Consider the following 18666-nt stretch of genomic DNA (forward strand, 5'->3'; position numbering starts at 1 on the left):
TCGAAACGCGTAGGCTGGTCCATGTATTAGTTTCAGTCTCAGCTCTTTTTTTTCATTATTTCAAAGTGTTGAACATAAAATGTAAATTCTGCAAAATATTGTTCTGAAGCTTTAATTAAGTGTGATTTTTCCGCTTTAATTCCACAAAATGAAATATAGTACTACTAGTAATACTTTTGCTTAGCATTGGCATGTATGTCGCATGGCATTTATCCATGGCATTAAAAGCAAAAGCAAGCACCTAATTCCGGCAAGGTATATTAATTTGGCGGAGAACAAAACAAGAATATAAATATCTTGCACCTCAAGTGAAGTAAAAAACGCACAGTATGCCCCCTGCTGGGTAAATGCTGCAATTGCGGTATTCAGCCGACTGCTGTAACCAGGTAACTGCCAATCATTAGCAAAAGCTCTTTGATGGAAACACATTTAAATTCACCTTTGTTCGCACATTTATTATGGGAGTTTTAGATAGATGCACATTTTTATTGATGGAAACACAACTATTGTAAAATGCTGATATACAAAAACCATAATGCCAACGATACCAAACGTGCTCCTATGAAACACCAATTCTGCTATTTTTGCAATGTACTATAATAATAATAATAATAATAATAATAATAATAATAATAATAATAATAATAATAATAATAATAATAATAATAATAATAATAATAAGGCATTTGGAAGAGGAACTAATGTACACTACCGGTCAAAAGTTTTGAAAAAAAGTTTTCTCTTATATAATGTATTGTTTTTCTTTTTACATTCCATTTACATTGTAGATTCTCTCTGAAGACATTCATTTATGCATGTGTGAGTCCTAAGTCTAAATTACTTGTATTGAGTTGTTTTGATGTCATTTTCTTTCTTCCAATATAATGCCACTTTGAATTATATATTACAAATAACATTCTTAATTGGGCCACGGCTTGTTGGCCAAGACAGATGGAGGGTCCTGAAGCCACAGCAGTTGAGAACCACTGTCCTAGATAATCCCATGTGTTCATTAGGGTATAATGGTGTAAGTAAACGTTTTTCAGATTTTGCCAGATCGCGGTTGGTCTACTGACATTTTGAAAGTCTGTACCAAAAATTGAGCCTCTAAATGTGAGACTCCAGTAAAGGGTGGCACAATTTTAGAACAGTTACAACACTGTCATCAATGTATGATGGCTTTGTTCTCTTTGATACTTTATCTCTGCCTAGGCTACTTGCACGATACGCAGCAAAAGTTGCTTTTGGTCTTTCGTTCAGATTGTTGAGAGCGTTTAACAAGGGCAATGCCTCTCTCTGTCAGAGACGGTAGTTGTGCTGCTCTTGTGGAAGAAAGACCTTGCATCAAGTGTTTTGAGCTTCTTTCTATGGGGTCTGATTTTATGCACAGGGAGACTCCACAGACGGGCAGATGGGGCTCAGCTCAGTGATATTGTTGGTTCTTCTGTATTTAAGCACATGCAGCATGTCATGCATTTATCCAGTCTAAATGTTATCGTCCTTCATTTTACTTACGGAGCAATAAGTTCATATAGTAATTCTCACGACAGGCTATTAACAATGTCAAAATTGTGAAAAAAGTGTGCCAGATGCTGAGAATAACAATAGAAAGAGATCTGGCAAAGTTAGTTGTGTGAACCACCTGAGTGTTCATAGTTTAAAGCCTTCTTTGAGAATCACACAACAACCCGATGCGTAAAAAGTGGTTCCAAACTTTTGAAGCAAAGCGGCAATATCGGCTATCCCGCTTACGAGTCATATCGAGAGAGGCGAGACTGCTGAGAGTTTTTTCACCAAAAAAGCAACAAAAACACCTATTTTATTCTATGCAGATAAATGCACTCGGGATAGGTAAAATAAAAAATATATCTCAATTGATAACCGTCATTTTTGGTCAAGGCGATCCATATTGTGAAAACTCATACCGTACCTGATTGTAACATGTCTAAGATCATATAAAGCCTATGTGGGACCTTTAACTAGATATTACACCTGCAAAATGTCTGAACGGTGTTTTGCATTCGGATAGGTGCAAACTGCAATGACATCAAGATAAAAAAAAAGGTAAAACCCAAAAGATTCACGCCTCGTCTTCGCCTCCGTCGCCATAGAAACCAGGCTAGTGCTGAATAAGACGAATGGGTTCTCCGTCGCCCCTCTCTCGCCAGTATACCTCACCTTACTCTGCTGTCTGCGCGTGAGATGCCGTTGCCTCCTTGTGGATGAAGATACTCATTACAAGGTTAGCTTTGCCAATTTCTACTTCCTTCTTTTTGTACCGCATATTCTTTTAACACGTTCATTTTTAGCAAGCAATCCCTTAAAGGAACAGGCCACCATTTTTCCATACTGAGCCATGTCATATCTGAGCTTAGACGAGTTGATAGTACCTGTCTGGGCTTTGTGTGTGTCACGTAAAACGACCAAAGATGTTGTTGGCATTTGGCCTCTTCCAATGTTTTCCTATAGCTCCAAACGTTGTGAAGTTAGAAGCGACCAAGCTCGGGCACGCACAAAGACCAGACAGGAACGCATAAACTTGTCTAAGCTCAGGTAAGAACATATCTCAGTATGGAAAAACAGTGGCCTGTTCCTTTAACTCAGTCGTTCTCCCCTTTTGGAGCCACGACCCCCATTATAACAGGTAAAGAGGTTTATGACCCTCCGCCCGGGTCACACTGTGGGAAATAGGAACTTTAGCCTACATAATTCTTTTTAAAAAAAAACAAAAAAAACAAATGGCTGAAATAAAATAATGGCACTCTGATAAAATAGCAAACACATGCTACAATAAAACATCAGATTATATGTTAATGAAAATATGTATATTTTATCTAAGTGATCTGGCGAGCCCCCAAATTTGTCTCGCGACCCCCTTGGGGTCCCGACCCCCAGGCTGAGAACCACTGCTTTAACTAGTAGAGAATATATTAGGACCAACGAAACATCGGCAACCAGTGCAAAAGGAAGAGAATATGAGAAAGGGACATTAAAGTAGAGTGAACTCTGACTTTCGCATTCCCACCTATACCCTAAAACTTTTGAGCTAACATTAGTACAAGGATTGGAAACATAGAGTCCCTGAAGCTGGGTTTACAATGTGCAATTTTGATTTTGATTTCAATTGAGACTCGCACGAAAACTTTGAAGTCAGGCAGTCGGAAAGCTCACCTGGATATCGTCTTCTATCTACCTTCAAAGCTTGGTTGCATTTGGTTCTGATTTAGAACTCACTTACAGGTAGCACTTGGATTTGTGTGTACATTTAGTGGTCATTTTGTTTGCTATAGTTGACGTTTGGGGTCTTTGGGACTCATTTCTGTTTGGTAAGGTGTCCCCATGCAGTAGTACTATGCTGGGACCAAATATCAGTCAGAGGTTTAGCGTATTTGTATAGTCTCTGATTCCAGTAATGCGGTACTGTTTTTTTCAGTAACAAGTAGTCTAATGCGTTACTATTTCCAAACCAGTAACCAGATAAAAGTGATAGTCTGTATGCTTGCAAAGTGTCCGGGTCATGGGGTCAACCATGAGCTTCTCACACATTGCACCAGCGCCCTATGGCTCCTCCTGCAGGTGGAGGATTGAGGAGAGCAGGAAAAGAACGTTCATGTCCCTCCCCCTCTCCTCCTGATACGTTTGTTAAGTGACGATGTCATCGCTCTACTTCCAATGAAGGCTTATTTTCAATGTAAAAAAACCCTTCATTTTGCCGGTAGAAATGGCAAGATGTATTATTTTACCGTAATTTCCGGACTAAATTAAAAAAAGAAAGAATTCCACACATGTCCAGAAGAGGGCACTGACATAATAAGATATCAGGACATAAACAGCATATTATACCCACGTCTGCCCCGGGGCGGCTGTGGCTACAACTCACTGGCATTGAATGTGGAGTGAATGAATAATGACTTAATGTAGCACTTTGAGAAACATGTGACACAGGCTGATGAAGCACAATAAGTGTAAACTGTTGTTATCTATTAGGCCACAGTCCTTAACAATGCATGCGGCTCACAACCCGCAGTGGGGGCTGAATATCGGCCCTCGACCCAAGCGGCTTCGACACCCCCGATGTAGGGGGAGGAAAATGCTTAGTTTTAACATTTTTAAACTCCGTATAGTCCCTTTAAAGACATCCAGACTATCACTTTAAAGTTACTTATACAAGTCACTGCGCCATACTATTTTGTCATTGTCCTTCGTATAAAGAAAAATTGCGTTTTTGGGGAGAGATGTAACATACGACAAGTCACTGCTCACGGCACAAACGTAAACAACAATGGAGGAGGAGGAGTTAGATGCCTGGTTTCTTGCTGGAAATACTACATACAGTGGGTTGCAATTATCTAGCTTCAAAAACAAAGCACTACTTTAATTTTTTGGGGCCACCAGGTGCTGTGGCCCAGCACTCCCAATTTCAGTTCATTTTGAAAACCACTGAAAAAAACATTACTCCTGGTACTTTATTTTACAAGGCAACACAATTGTAGACCCTCAAAAAGCCAATCCCGCAGATTTTGAGACCGTTACATCACAAATCCGAGCACAATGTTGAACTAACAGCTAAAACAAACACGACAAAATAGGCAAATGTCGACCAAAGATAAGGTCTATTTGCTGCGACAGTGCGGTTTATCAGACACACAGTGAGCGTTATCAGTCGTGGTGGGGTTTCCTCTCGGACAGGAAATGGGCTTCCTCTACTTCCTGTTCAGCAATGTTTGGCCCCAAGCGGCTTCCACAAAGAACAATCAGTGTAACGCGAGTTAGGCAGGGACGAAGCAGTGCAGACATGGAGCTAAAATAAGACGACGTCCATGGAAAGCAGTGCTGAGAAATTGGAGACATGATCATAAAGACGCAGAGGACGGCCAGCGATGGATTATGAGCCAAAGAAATCCAAAAAGGTACGTTGTTAAAGTAGGGGATTACTGCAGTAGTGCTGTTGTTGGTGATAGATGTGGCATGAGAAGTAGAATAGTCCTACAGTGTAAAGACAAAAAAAGAGCATTTTTTTTATACAGTCCAGATAAAAAATTTAAGAGTGATTGAAAAATGGCAACATTTCACATTTTGTATGGTTGGATCTGAACAAGGTTCTATGTAGAACTTCAATGCAACGGAAAAGTCTGTTTTTGCAGCTGATCAAAAGTTTAGGACCACATGGTAAATGGACTCAACTTATATAGCACTATTTTACCTTCATTAGGCCCAAAGCGCTTTACAGGAAAGGAACCAGTCACCCATTCACTCTTTCATTCATGCACCAGTGTATGCAGACACTGGAGGCAAGGTGGGTGAAGTATCTTGCCAAAGGACACAACGACAGTGTGCACCTGCGGCAGCTATGATTCGAACCCCCGACCTTCCGATCATGAGACGACCCCCTCTATGATCTGTGCCATCGTTGGCCTTTTGCCTTTAAAAGACCAAATCTGTGCAAAAATGTGGAATCTGTGTCATTTTTTGTAAAAAAAAATCTCATTCTGATCGTGATTTGGTTGTTAAGCTGCAGAAAACCATCGCTGCTGAAAAACAGTTATTCAAAAGTGAAGAAGTCGGCTCCAGTAATCGGTTTCATTTGGGATGCTCCAGTGTCTTGACGGACAGCCAATCAGATCCTCCAGCTCACATTACATTGGCTCTTCCACTTGACTTTTTTGTTCCATAACCCTCAGGATCGTTGAAGACATTCAAAATGACACTGAATCTACAACTTTTGCAAAGATTTTGTCTTTTAAAGGCGTGTAGTCCTAAACCTTTGATTTCAGTTTATTTGTTGTTTTCCCGGGAGGAGCTCAGAGTAGAGTTGCTGCTCCTTCACGTCAAAAGGAGCCAACTGAGGTGGCATCTGTTTCGGATGCCTCCTGGTTGCCTCCTGCGGGAGGTGTTCCAGGCATGTGCTATTGGGAGGAAGGCCCAGGGCACGCTGGAGGGACTATGTCTCCGAGCTGGCCTGGTGTCGCCTCGGGGTCCCCCCAGAACTGCTGGAGGGGGTGTGAGTGGATCGGGAAGTCTGGGCATCTCTGCTGAGACTGCTGCCCCTGCGACCCGGCCCCGGATAAAGCAAGAAGAAAATGGATGGATAGATTTGTTGTTTTCAATAAAAGCTTTGCTCATTTTTGTTTTTGTTTCACTCCCATTTCTTTTTGTTGACAATTGAAGTTCTAATTGGACCCGTGTTAGATCCAACCATGCAAAATGTGAATTAATGCCATTTTTCAACTGGTCTTTAACTTTTGATCGGGACTGTAGACCTTAGGATCAAACGTAATACATTGAAAGATACCATAGAAATCCACAATAGGGGGTACTAAACATTCCATACACTTACATTGCTTTCTTTCATTCATTCTTTGTATTTAGTTGGTTTTGGAATGTAATCTTTATGTCTTCAGCCTCGTTTTTTTGGACATGATATTAGTCACCCAAAGCACTGCACACATAAGCAACAACGGACCTTCCGACCACCGTTCATTCACGCACACAAATCATTCATCCTGGTCTTTTGTACACGTTTTTAGTGGTAGGACCACCCAGCGGAAACCTATGAAAACACATGGGGAGGACATGCAAACCGCACAAAGAAAGGTGTGCTGTCCTTTGTGCAATGGACCATCACTATTACAGTATTTTATTATAGCCCAGGCATGATAGAAGATGACCACTATACTATAGCTCCTCTGGGCAAAGAGATGCAGTCAACAGAGATTTGATTTTCAATGTTTAATCACCTCTTCGCAATACATGGATCCTAAAGAAGCAGAAGAAGCCACAAAAATGCAATGAAAAAGAAGGTAAAAAAAAAAGTGACGACCATGTGGCGATTACAAGGCGATAATGAAAGGAAAAATCAGTTTAGATCAGTTTTGTAGGTCTTTGCTTTCAAATGAGGCATTACACTGGCCTGTAGGCTGTCAGCTCCAGTCCAGAAGCTTCTAGATTTGGGTAAAGCCAAGCTGGAGAAAATCCCGTCAGTTAAGGTGGGTGGTAAGAGGTTAGCCAATAGTAAACCAGAAATTGTGGAACCAGAAATATCTCAAAAGTGAGGCGCTGACAACTTGCAGACCAGTTCAAACCGTTTGGACCCGGCTCTTTACAGCACAGGATGGAGTTTGTGAATTAAGGGAGGGCTTCATTGCACAGGTCGTCCACCAGAGGCCGCCATTTCCCATTGGCGGCAGAAAATTTGAAACAGCCGCTCCCACAGTTGCACAGCCTTAGAGTACAATCCTCCACTAAGTGTGATGGCGTTTACGAATGATGGAGTTCATGGCTTTAAAAATGGGAGTCGTATCTCTGGGTTTTGTTTAATTCAACGAGCCGTTCAGTCGAGCTGTACAAAAATGATTGTACAAAATATTGCATAACCCAGGGCCACCCTTTTTTATCACTTCTGCTCCTTTAGGGTTTTGTGTCTCCCATCAAGCGTCTGGTTTGGTCCAAAGCCGGCCGCCGAGCTGTAGATCGAGGCAGTGTTTACAGACGGCCCTTACACACCGTCCCTCTGTATGCCCCCGATTACCTCATCCACCCCGAGAGGCTCATTTTTGACTACGTGGAGAAGGAGGTCAAGGTAGGTCTGCTCGAATTCAGACTTCAGAGAGAGCGCTTACGTGCATGTGAATACGGACGAGCACTTACTGTAAATCGTCTTTGTCTTTTATACCCGTAGAACAGTGAACAGTATGTTGCTTCCTTGTCCGACGTGTGTGGAAAAAGATTCAATCAGGCCCACAACTTGTAGAGCACAAATTCCTGAGTATGTCAAAAAAAAAAAGGAAATATCTGTCTAGCCTTTTCGTGTGCAGTTATTAATTTTTTAAGAAATAACCAGAATGCTCCCTCCAGCCACTATGGGGGCAGCTTAAATTTTTTAAAAAAAGGAAAGAATTACAAATGTGTCCAGCAGAGGGTACTGACATAAAAAGAGATCCATTGTAGCTATTCTGTCACTACCAGGGCTAGACAGATAGCGAACAAATAAAAGACTCCGGACGCCATGTGGAGTTTGCTGTGTCTTTACTGGCATCAGGCAGTACTTGTGTGATATTTGTAAAACTGTAACAGAGCACACACAACTGTGTATTAATACATTGTGTAGACTGTACCCACAACAAAACGAATGAAAGTACTACAGTAATGCACTAATTGCATACAATATGAATTAATTATGTTTTTTTTTGTTTTTTTTTACCTTTTTAGCACACCTAATGTGCTTATGACCAAAATAAATGTAGTTTTAAAACACGGAAAAATGTAGCCTAGCTTCTAGCATGGAGTATTACGAAGGAGCTAAACCACTTGTGCTAATCAACAACAAATATTCCAACAATTTACATTTTTTTAAAGTAATACATCTAATATCCGACCATCTAATATCAAGACATTTGGCATAGGGATACATTATGTGATTAACAGTACAATAGCCACGTGGTAAATGGTTGTTCTGTGGTTGGTGGTCGCCGCCGGAAATGGCTCTGCATTTGCATAGAGTTGGATTGATATCAACTCTATGCAAATGCCGTCGCCGCTCTGGCTGCCCGTATCTTGCCGCTCTCCTGTGTATTTCCGCTGGCTTCTTTCCGGCTGCATAAGGAATGAGCGTAAACTTGCCACTCCATTCACTTCCGCCGCTGTTGGTGTGAGCGCAGTGTGAGTGGACGAGGCTTGGCTTGGTATACAGTATATGGCTCATGGGTAATCAGAGGCGAGGTTAGGTGAATGCAAGTGTGATTGGTATACTAGGCGTTATTGGTTAAGGCATTGTCCTGCTCCTGAACCATGTCCTTAAATATGAAAAACCTGAAACATCTGATTTCTGAATCCTGTAAACACCTTAATGCTTTCTCTAAATGCTAGAAAGTTGCAACACTACATAATTGGAAAACACAGTTGTTCAAAATCAAGCTAGCAGTGTATAGCATATTAGTTCCATAAATGCCTCACACAGCTTTGACCTATCAATCATCATTGTTCAGTCTTACCAACAACAACAAAAACTTAATAGAAAGCTGATAGATCATGGGGAAAGTAAACCCCATGATCTACTTTCACATAACAAAAATGCAAGGCCGTGGGAACCCAGGGTGCTGCAGCACCCCCTGGTGGATAGTTTGGGAACTGCAGGCAATATTAAGAAATAGGAAATATGCGCAGAAAAAGTGTTTTTGGGGTACATTTTGTCCCTCAGCACCCCCTAACTAAAATATCTTCCCACGGCTCTGCAAAAATGGCACTTTGTGACACTATATTTCACATCATTTTGTTTTTGCTTTAGTTTCTCGGTCACCTGACCTGGGTGTCCGTGTCTCTGAACCCATCAAGTCGAGATGAGCTGCTGCAACTTTTGGACGCAGCCAGGGTAAGTCAAGCATCTTTATGCCATCCAAAAGGGGTCTGAATAAACAACAGTAACTATTAACAATTACCTTCATGTGAATTCTCCTTTCCATCCATCCATCCATCCATCCATCCATCCATCCATCCATCCATCCATCAATCAATCCATCCATCCATTCATTTTCTTCTGCTTTATCCAAGGCCGGGTCGCTGAGGCAGCAGTCTGAGCAGAAATATCCAGACTTCCATATTCACACACGCTTCCTCCAGCTCTTCTGGGGGGATCCTAAGGTGTTCCTTGACCAGCTTAGAGACTAATAATGAAAATAACAATGTCTTGGATTTATATAGGGCTTTTCTTTTCTATCATGAGAAACGTTGTTGCGCCAGGCGGAAGATGGGATTTCATGCCCATTAGTGAGGTAATGTTGACTGGTAAATCAAGTCTTTGCCTTTCAACCACTGTCGATCTCACGCTCCATCCGTCCCTCATTTGTAAACAAGACTTCGAGATACTTTAACATCTTGAGGAACAAACTCTGCTTTGCAACTTACAATTTGAGTTGGCTTTGGACAATGATTGCAAGCTAATGCCGATAGCTTGATAAAGGTGCTCTCTCAAAACTAATTGACAGCAGTTGTTTCAGCTAAAGTTTAAATATTGGTTACATGCAGTATTTTTAATCCCAATGTATAGCACACATCTTTGATTCGAAGAAGCACTTACTTTGATCCTATTTCTGTATCTTGGGTCCACTCATGGTCAGCAGCAGTTGAGAGTGCTCCCTCTGAAGACCAGCGTAGACCAAGACTGCATCTTGAGCCTGTCGGCCCGGTGCTTGCTGCTCACGTGGAGGGACAACGAGAAGCTGCTCATGCGCATCCCCACTCACGAGATCGCGGCTGCCTCCTATCTGCGGGACGACGCCCTGCACCTGCTGATCCTCAAGACAGGTGAGATGAATCAGTCCAATTTCCTTGTCTCATATTCTCCACTAGGAGGCAACACTAAGACTACATCATTTACTAGAGAAGCAGATTGTTGTGTTTGTATCTTATGCCTTAAGGACATTTTATAACTTGGTATTTTTGCTGTAATTTGAAAATAATACATGTCTCAAAAATATTACTTTCATTATGATTCTTAGAAAATACAGTTGTAAAACATGCCAGCAGAGGGCACACTACTTCCTCTTGTGTGCCCCAGTGACAAGGGCAGTGGCGCAAAAACAAAGCAAAAGATATATGTTACCAGCAGGAAGAGAATTTGAGCATTGACAGGATCACAGCAATTTTGATGGAGGAGTCTAGACTTTAAAATTCAGGGAGAGTTAACCTGTCTAATAGTGAGACATCCGAGAATGAAACAAAATAGCACTCCATTATAAATAGCTGTTGCTCTTCTTGTGTTGCCTCTTTCATTTGTTATAGTCTAAGGTCAGTTGGTTTCTAGCTGCTGGCAATGTCATGTCATGGACATGCATCTCTGTGTGAGAACAGATCCTGTACAATGACGGTCCTTTCCCCAGGTTTAAACGTGGACACTGTGGTTGCCGGGGACGACAGCCTGGACCGCAAAAAGTCGAGCGGAGCAGACGGACGACACCAGAGCGCCAGCGGCAACAATGACCCCCGTCCTGCAGGTGGCACCATGGAGCGGCGCCACACCATCTGCGGAGTGGACTGGAGACCATCGCGGTCCCGAGGCAACCACGACAAGAACCAGAACCAGAATGTGGAGCGGGGCGGAGGAGGAGGAGAGCGGGGCTCAGGAGGCAGCCTAGAGAGGAAGAGAGTCGGGGGCAGCTGGGAGAGAAGGCAACTACCGGGATTATTTATTGTTATTGGATTTGGGATTTTAAATGTCTGTGAAGCATTGTTTTACAGCGCCGACATCAGCAACATTAATTTGTTACATTTTTAGCAAAGAAAAATTAGACAAAAATCTTGAGATTCTCATGATGTTTCCCTCAGGCAACCCAGCCGGAAACCTGGAGGCAGCTGGGAGAACCGCAGGGCCCGTCCCATGAGCGGCAGCTGGGAGAGGCGGCTGGGAGGGGGAAGCTGGGAGAGGCGCCTGGGTGCGGGCAGTTGGGAACGGAGAGGGGGCGGAGCTCAGGGCGGGGCCGGAGGATCGGCGGGGGGCAGCTGGGAGAGACGGCAGGCCTGCACGGGGAGCTGGGAGCGGGGCAAGAGCTACGGCAGCTGGGAGCGGCGCAACCACAACCCCCTGGAGCCCACGCCCTGCCCCGACGCTTACTGCAACCTGGTCATATTGGCTGTGGAGAACAGGGTGGGTATGATGACAGCCATGGTTCTCAATCTGCGGTACTTGGGATACTTCTGCTGGTACTGTTGCCAGGTTACAATGCAAAGTTTCCTTTTTTTTTTAGCTCTTTTTACTATGTTTACTATGTTACAATGCTGTTTGCTCATCAAAAAAATCAGAGAGTACAGAGTATTCCTCTGGTTCCCGAAACGCTCCTCTCGAGGTCCTACGTATCCAGCAAATGCTTTCCAAACCTCTCAACCGACCTCTTTTACAAAGCATAATCCTTTTGCAGTAAAAGCACTTGCCATAGCTTCACCACAGCCACACGGTCTTTTTTGTTTGTTAATTTTAACAGCAGCGCAGCAATGGGGAGCAAGAAGAGGGGATTGGGAGTAGCTTAGAGTGGTGTTTCTCAACCAGAGTGCCGCGAGAAATCATCAGGAGTGCTGCTACTTATACCAAACAGAACAAAATTGAATAGACAATTTATGACATATATGGAAAAATGTACTAATGACGTATTGCTTTGACCTAGGACGCGGCAGAGGAATACTGCTCTCTCATCTGCCAAATGTTCCAAATCATATATGGCCATCGGACCATCGAGTGTGTGGACCGAGCGGGCTTCCACCACACCATGCCGGACCGCTACTGGCTCCAAAGAAGTCAGTCTAATGTACCTTAACTGTACGGCTGTGTGCAAGTGTCAATATCTTTCCTCGGATGTGCTACTGTTGCAGGTGACAGCTGCCTGACGGACATGTCGTACAGTTATGACCCCGAGTTCAGCTGCTGCAGCTCATAGTGAGTGTCCCCATGCCCTTGTGCTTCTACAATCGCACATGCTGGTGGTAAAATGTATTTTATGAAAACTGTGCAAGGTTAAATATATCAAAAAGGGGGAAAAACAAGATAGCAATGCTCCGAGACCTACTCTTTATTTTCATGAGCCTTTATTATACATATGTAGTAGGCTGCTAAAATCTGAGGCAATTGTTTGAGTCTATAAGGGAAAAAAAAAAAAACATTATAAAAGCGATAATCTGCATGTATCCTTTCAGTGATGGCTCCCAGGATGCCTTTGAGCTGTACTACAGTGAGACGTACAGCGAGAGCTCGTCCCTGTCTCTGCAGGAGTCCCAGCGCAGCGCGGCCTCGGCGGGTGAGGCGGACAGCAGCCCTGCCCTGCAGCTCATGCACGAATACATGACCACTGTGAGTATCAGGACAGACACTAGTGAGTATCAGGACAGACACTAGTAAGCATCAGGGAAGACACTAGTGAGTATCAGGACAGATACTAGTGAATATCATGACATACACTAGTGAGTATCATGACAGACACTAGTGAATATCATGACAGACACTAGTGAGTATCAGGACAGATACTAGGGAGTGTCAGGACAGACACTAGTGAATATCATGACAGACACTAGTGAGTATCAGGACAGATACTAGTGAATATCATGACAGACACTAGTGAGTATCATGACAGACACTAGTGAATATCATGACAGACACTAGTGAGTATCATGACAGATACTAGGGAGTGTCAGGACAGACACTAGTGAATATCATGACAGACACTAGTGAGTATCAGGACAGATACTAGTGAATATCATGACAGACACTAGTGAGTATCATGACAGACACTAGTGAATATCATGACAGACACTAGTGAGTATCAGGACAGATACTAGTGAATATCATGACAGACACTAGTGAGTATCATGACAGACACTAGTGAATATCATGACAGACACTAGTGAGTATCAGGACAGATACTAGGGAGTGTCAGGACAGACACTAGTGAATATCATGACAGACACTAGTGAGTATCAGGACAGATACTAGTGAATATCATGACAGACACTAGTGAGTATCAGGACAGATACGAGTGAATATCATGACAGACACTAGTGAGTATCATGACAGACACTAGTGAATATCATGACAGACACTAGTGAGTATCATGACAGACACTAGTGAATATCATGACAGACACTAGTGAGTATCATGACAGACACTAGTGAATATCATGACAGACACTAGTGAGTATCAGGACAGATACTAGGGAGTGTCAGGACAGACACTAGTGAGTATCATGACAGACACTAGTGAATATCATGACAGACACTAGTGAGTATCATGACAGACACTAGTGAATATCATGACAGACACTAGTGAGTATCAGGACAGATACTAGGGAGTGTCAGGACAGACACTAGTGAGTATCATGACAGACACTAGTGAATATCATGACAGACACTAGTGAGTATCATGACAGACACTAGTGAATATCATGACAGACACTAGTGAGTATCATGACAGACACTAGTGAATATCATGACAGACACTAGTGAGTATCATGACAGACACTAGTGAATATCATGACAGACACTAGTGAGTATCAGGACAGATACTAGGGAGTGTCAGGACAGACACTAGTGAATATCATGACAGACACTAGTGAGTATCAGGACAGATACGAGTGAATATCATGACAGACACTAGTGAGTATCAGGACAGATACGAGTGAATATCATGACAGACACTAGTGAGTATCATGACAGACACTAGTGAATATCATGACAGACACTAGTGAGTATCATGACAGACACTAGTGAATATCATGACAGACACTAGTGAGTATCATGACAGACACTAGTGGATATCATGACAGACACTAGTGAGTATCAGGACAGATACTAGTGAATATCATGACAGACACTAGTGAGTATCATGACAGACACTAGTGAATATCATGACAGATACTAGTGAGTATCAGGACAGACACTAGTGAATATCATGACAGACACTAGTGAGTATCATGACAGACACTAGTGAATATCATGACAGACACTAGTGAGTATCAGGACAGATACTAGGGAGTGTCACGACAGACACTAGTGAGTATCGTGACAGACACTAGTGAGAATCATGACAGACACTAGTGAATATCATGACAGACACTAGTGAGTATCATGACAGACACTAGTGAATATCATGACAGACACTAGTGAGTATCATGACAGACACTAGTGAATATCATGACAGACACTAGTGAGTATCATGACAGACACTAGTGAATATCATGACAGACACTAGTGAGTATCAGGACAGATACTAGGGAGTGTCAGGACAGATACCAGTGAATATCATGACAGACACTAGTGAATATCATGACAGACACTAGTGAGAATCATGACAGACACTAGTGAATATCATGACAGACACTAGTGAGTATCATGACAGACACTAGTGAATATCATGACAGACACTAGTGAATATCATGACAGACACTAGTGAGAATCATGACAGACACTAGTGGACATCATGACAGACACTAGTGAATATCATGACAGACACTAGTAGACACTAGCTCCCCATAAAATATTGTATTCTGTTGGCGATTTAACAAATTCAATCAGAAACCTGGCTGTACTAACTTTGCAATATCTCTCTAACCACTCTCCTTGTGCGTTTGTGTGTGTAGCTGCGTAGCAAGCTGAGCGCGAGTGAGTTGCAGCAGTTTGCGGTGCTGCTCAGAGAGTACAGACTGGCCTCCAACATCCAACACTTCTGCTCCCAGCTCCTGCAGCTGTACGGAGACAGCCGAAAGTTCCTCCTGCTCGGTAACACACCCTCCCAACACCTGCATGCTCAAAGACACAATCAGAACAGTGCCCTATAGTGGTCAAACTATAATATAATATAGTATAATAATGACACTTGGCAAACTAAACACAAAGATGGGGAATGTAGCATTTAGACTTACTGTGGTAAAATGGTACAACAAGATAAATGTAAGCTGGTTTAAAGGTTTCGTGTTTGTGAGTCGGGTGAGTGGGTCGGCTTAAGAAATGCTGCACTGTTAGATAAAATCCCGCAAGAATTATAATTTCACAAACTCACAAAAGTGCATCTTGAAAGAGTCCAATCTCCGACGTTCGGCTCCTGTTTTAGATCAATCCCATGACAGCAACAACAAGCACTTTTATCGATCCTAATTAAAGAGGGGGTTTTATGCTTTTTGCAGGTATTTGATAATAATGTCAAAGACATCTTTATCAACATCTTACACTTTGTTGATTAGAGATGGAGAGGATTCCAAGATTACTTGAAAACACAGCTGGAGCCTCGGCCTGCTGTTTTAGACATAAATGAAGTTACACAAACGTTTATGTCATGTAAATCGATCAGATAATGACTTGAACTTGGCATTCAGTGCTGAAGCAGGAGATGCCATTGGGCGCTGAACTGACTCAGGGCAGTGTTAAGTTGAACAACCCCGAGAGTTATTTTAAATGTATGCAGTCCAGCGGAGTTATAGTCTGTGTGAGTCAATAAGTGAAAGAAAAAAGGCAGGTGAGGCAAAAAAGAAATAGTGAAACGCAGTAGTGACCAATGTATAAAAGGTGCATAAATAATACATTTTACATTTGCATAACTCAAAGCTGAACAGTGGAGATGTGTCAGGTGACAGGCCCAGATTATTACCCAGCAAACCCTCCCAAAACTCTTCACGGTTGATATTACTATACTATTAGAATTTGCACGGAAATATCAATCTAAGCCTTAAAGCAGTACTAAGTAACTCTTCCCTCTAGAGGCCATAAGCGCAACTGCAGGTGTAGTAGCAAGTTACGATTTTTTAACTTATTAAATGTCTTGGAGAGTAAATACTACACTGACAGGAACGGCGAAGGGAGAGAGTGTTACTGTGCATCCAATTATACAATGGAAATATTTTTTTTCATACAAACTTGGCTGTATATACTGTTTAAAGTGACGCTAGCCCACAGTTAGCTTTGCCCGTTAGCATGTTAGCTTCTTCTTCGTGATTACATTAGTGTGTATTGCTTTCTCCGGACCGGTGGCAGTCAAGTTGCAAACATGGTTTTCTGGCCAGAGACACCGGGGGAGATGAAAGACCCTCCAATCATCCCATAAACACTTGTATTACCCCCACAGGGACTACGGAAAGGATTTATTAAGGTAAACACGTTCCTTAGTACTGCTTTAAGAAATAAAACAAAAAATGTAAAGATCGATCTTTTACATGGTAAATATTTTTGTAATTGTGAATGAATCAATATTATAGTTGTTATTCATAAGATCTGGCATATGGATTCATTTTTCTTTTACTTCATATTTGACACAAAAAAAAAAATCCTTCAAACCAGCATTGTATAAAAACAAAAATGTTTCACAGTTACTTCATTGTATAATAAAACCACATTTTGGTTAAAACTCTCCCAGCGTATCTTGTAAACAGTTTGCCGTGCATTGTTAAATACTTTACTTTACTTCATAAAACTGAATAATCTTATACTGTGTCTTTGTTTTTCCCCCCCTTCAAAGGAATGCGTCCGTTTATCCCTGACAAAGACGTCGGGGTATTTGAAAGCTTCCTGGAGAGCATCGGCATCAGAGAGGGCGGGATTCTGACCGACAGCTTTGGGCGCATCAAACGCAGCATGAGCAACACGTCCGCCTCGGCCATGAGAGGGTAGGCGCCAACGCACGCACGCTCAATGCCACACCTTTATATATACAGGTCTGAAGGATTGATCCTCACTCGGAAATCATAGTTGCCAATTGGGAAGACTAAATGATGCACTTCTTTAACAGCAAAATTAGCATTCTCCGACTATATTAACCTCCTTGATGTACATGTGGATTTGTATCTATGTTTGAGCTGTCTTTTATATTCCCTTCCCTTATGTACATCATATACTACAGAATGTTTTATTGTATATACTGTATGTATATTTTTGTACTTACTTTGGTAATTGATAGAATATCAATAAAATATCCTGGCTTGGGTTTTGTTTTGGATGGACAGATTTGGCCAAAAATCAATATTGCATTTTGATTTTATGTCTGCATTTTTGTCAGGTTTTTTTGTTGCTTTTTCATCGCTCTTCAGTTGTGTTTTTGTTATATTTTTTACTGTGTCATTGTTGCTTTTTACGGCACGTTTTTTGACTCGTTTTCATTGCTATTTTGATGCTTTGAAACAGTGATAGAGATAAAGTGACAATAATTCAACCAACACATCACTGCTCCTGCATAGAAGGATTTCAGATGTATTTTCAAGTACAGGATATGAATGAAATTGTGAGGTAGTACATATACCAGTGTTAGTAAAGAGGTTTAACCACTAGAGGGCAGTGATGCCACACACCTCTTTGAGCTGTAAGAGATCTCTGCCGTATTTTAACCATGTATGCAGCATAAATATTAGTACGAAGACCTAAAGGACAAATCTGTGCCAAAGATGTATTTGTGCATGAGGCCCGTTACCGCTTTACCAATCCCGACACTGTAGTTGAAGTCATTTTCCTCTCCTACAGGTACGACCACTGCACTTTTGCCTCAGGCTCTCAGGAGTTTAACCAGCGCATGAGTGACATCACCCACGACATCCAGACGCTGGGCTTCCAGGACACGCACGGAGACATCGAGGAGGAGGACTACTATTTGTGACCACATACGGAGATATTATTCTCCATGTTGAATACTGTCCCACTTTGAATTGATTCACGTATTAAAAGCTGTGTTTTTGTAAAGAATGGAGTGTACAGTGTGTTGATGTTTTCAAATGTGTTGTCTATAATCCTGTGAATGATGAAGGCTCAGAGGTGCACAAACTTGTGACCAGCTCAGCTCCCCTAAAGTCTAGGAAGTTGTAGAGAGGGCTCATTTTAGATACCAGTACTTTAACAATACTTTTTTCCAATACTGACAGTAAAATATTTGTCATCGAACCAGAAAACAGAACAATAATGTGTTGAAGATATATGCAGATTCACAATATATGGTTCATCTCAGAAATGTGGGAAATAGGGGGAATAATTTTGGGGGGGAAAGGTGAATTAATTGGGTAAAAAATGGCAAATAAAAATGGGAGGGGAATAGGGAAATTATTAGTAATAACATATGAGCAAAAATGACGAGAAAAAATGTGTAAAGTGCGAAAAAATCTTGGAAAAATGGGGCAAACATTGGGCCATTTTTAATTTATTTTTAAATAGGGGTAAAAA

General features: G+C 41.9%; 2 protein-coding genes across 2 annotated transcripts in view; both read left to right on the top strand.

Moving 5' to 3' along the window:
* The window catches only part of xkr7b (XK, Kell blood group complex subunit-related family, member 7b), a 110186-nt gene that overhangs the window by 82920 nt on the left and 8600 nt on the right, over nt 1-18666 (top strand). The gene's annotated exons all lie outside the window — the stretch shown is intronic.
* ccm2l (CCM2 like scaffold protein) lies at nt 4796-18325 on the top strand. Its single transcript, XM_079558127.1, has 12 exons — nt 4796-4910; nt 7412-7579; nt 9284-9367; nt 10116-10299; nt 10875-11163; nt 11320-11638; nt 12153-12282; nt 12358-12421; nt 12679-12832; nt 15114-15252; nt 16982-17129; nt 17977-18325. The coding sequence occupies exons 1-12, from the start codon at nt 4881-4883 to the stop codon at nt 18107-18109; spliced, it is 1842 nt and encodes a 613-aa protein (XP_079414253.1). The 5' UTR covers nt 4796-4880; the 3' UTR covers nt 18110-18325.

Source organism: Gobius niger, assembly GCF_951799975.1.
Source record: "Gobius niger genome assembly, chromosome: 6".
NCBI classification, from domain to species: domain Eukaryota; kingdom Metazoa; phylum Chordata; class Actinopteri; order Gobiiformes; family Gobiidae; genus Gobius; species Gobius niger.

What these genes read in the sequence shown, in the direction of transcription:
- ccm2l (XM_079558127.1), top strand. Translation starts at nt 4,881, where the DNA reads ATGGATTATGAGCCAAAGAAATCCAAAAAG. An exon ending in AGCCAAAGAAATCCAAAAAG is followed by an intron (nt 4,911 to 7,411) that starts GTACGTTGTTAA and finishes CTGCTCCTTTAG; the next exon opens with GGTTTTGTGTCTCCCATCAA. An exon ending in ACGTGGAGAAGGAGGTCAAG is followed by an intron (nt 7,580 to 9,283) that starts GTAGGTCTGCTC and finishes TTTTTGCTTTAG; the next exon opens with TTTCTCGGTCACCTGACCTG.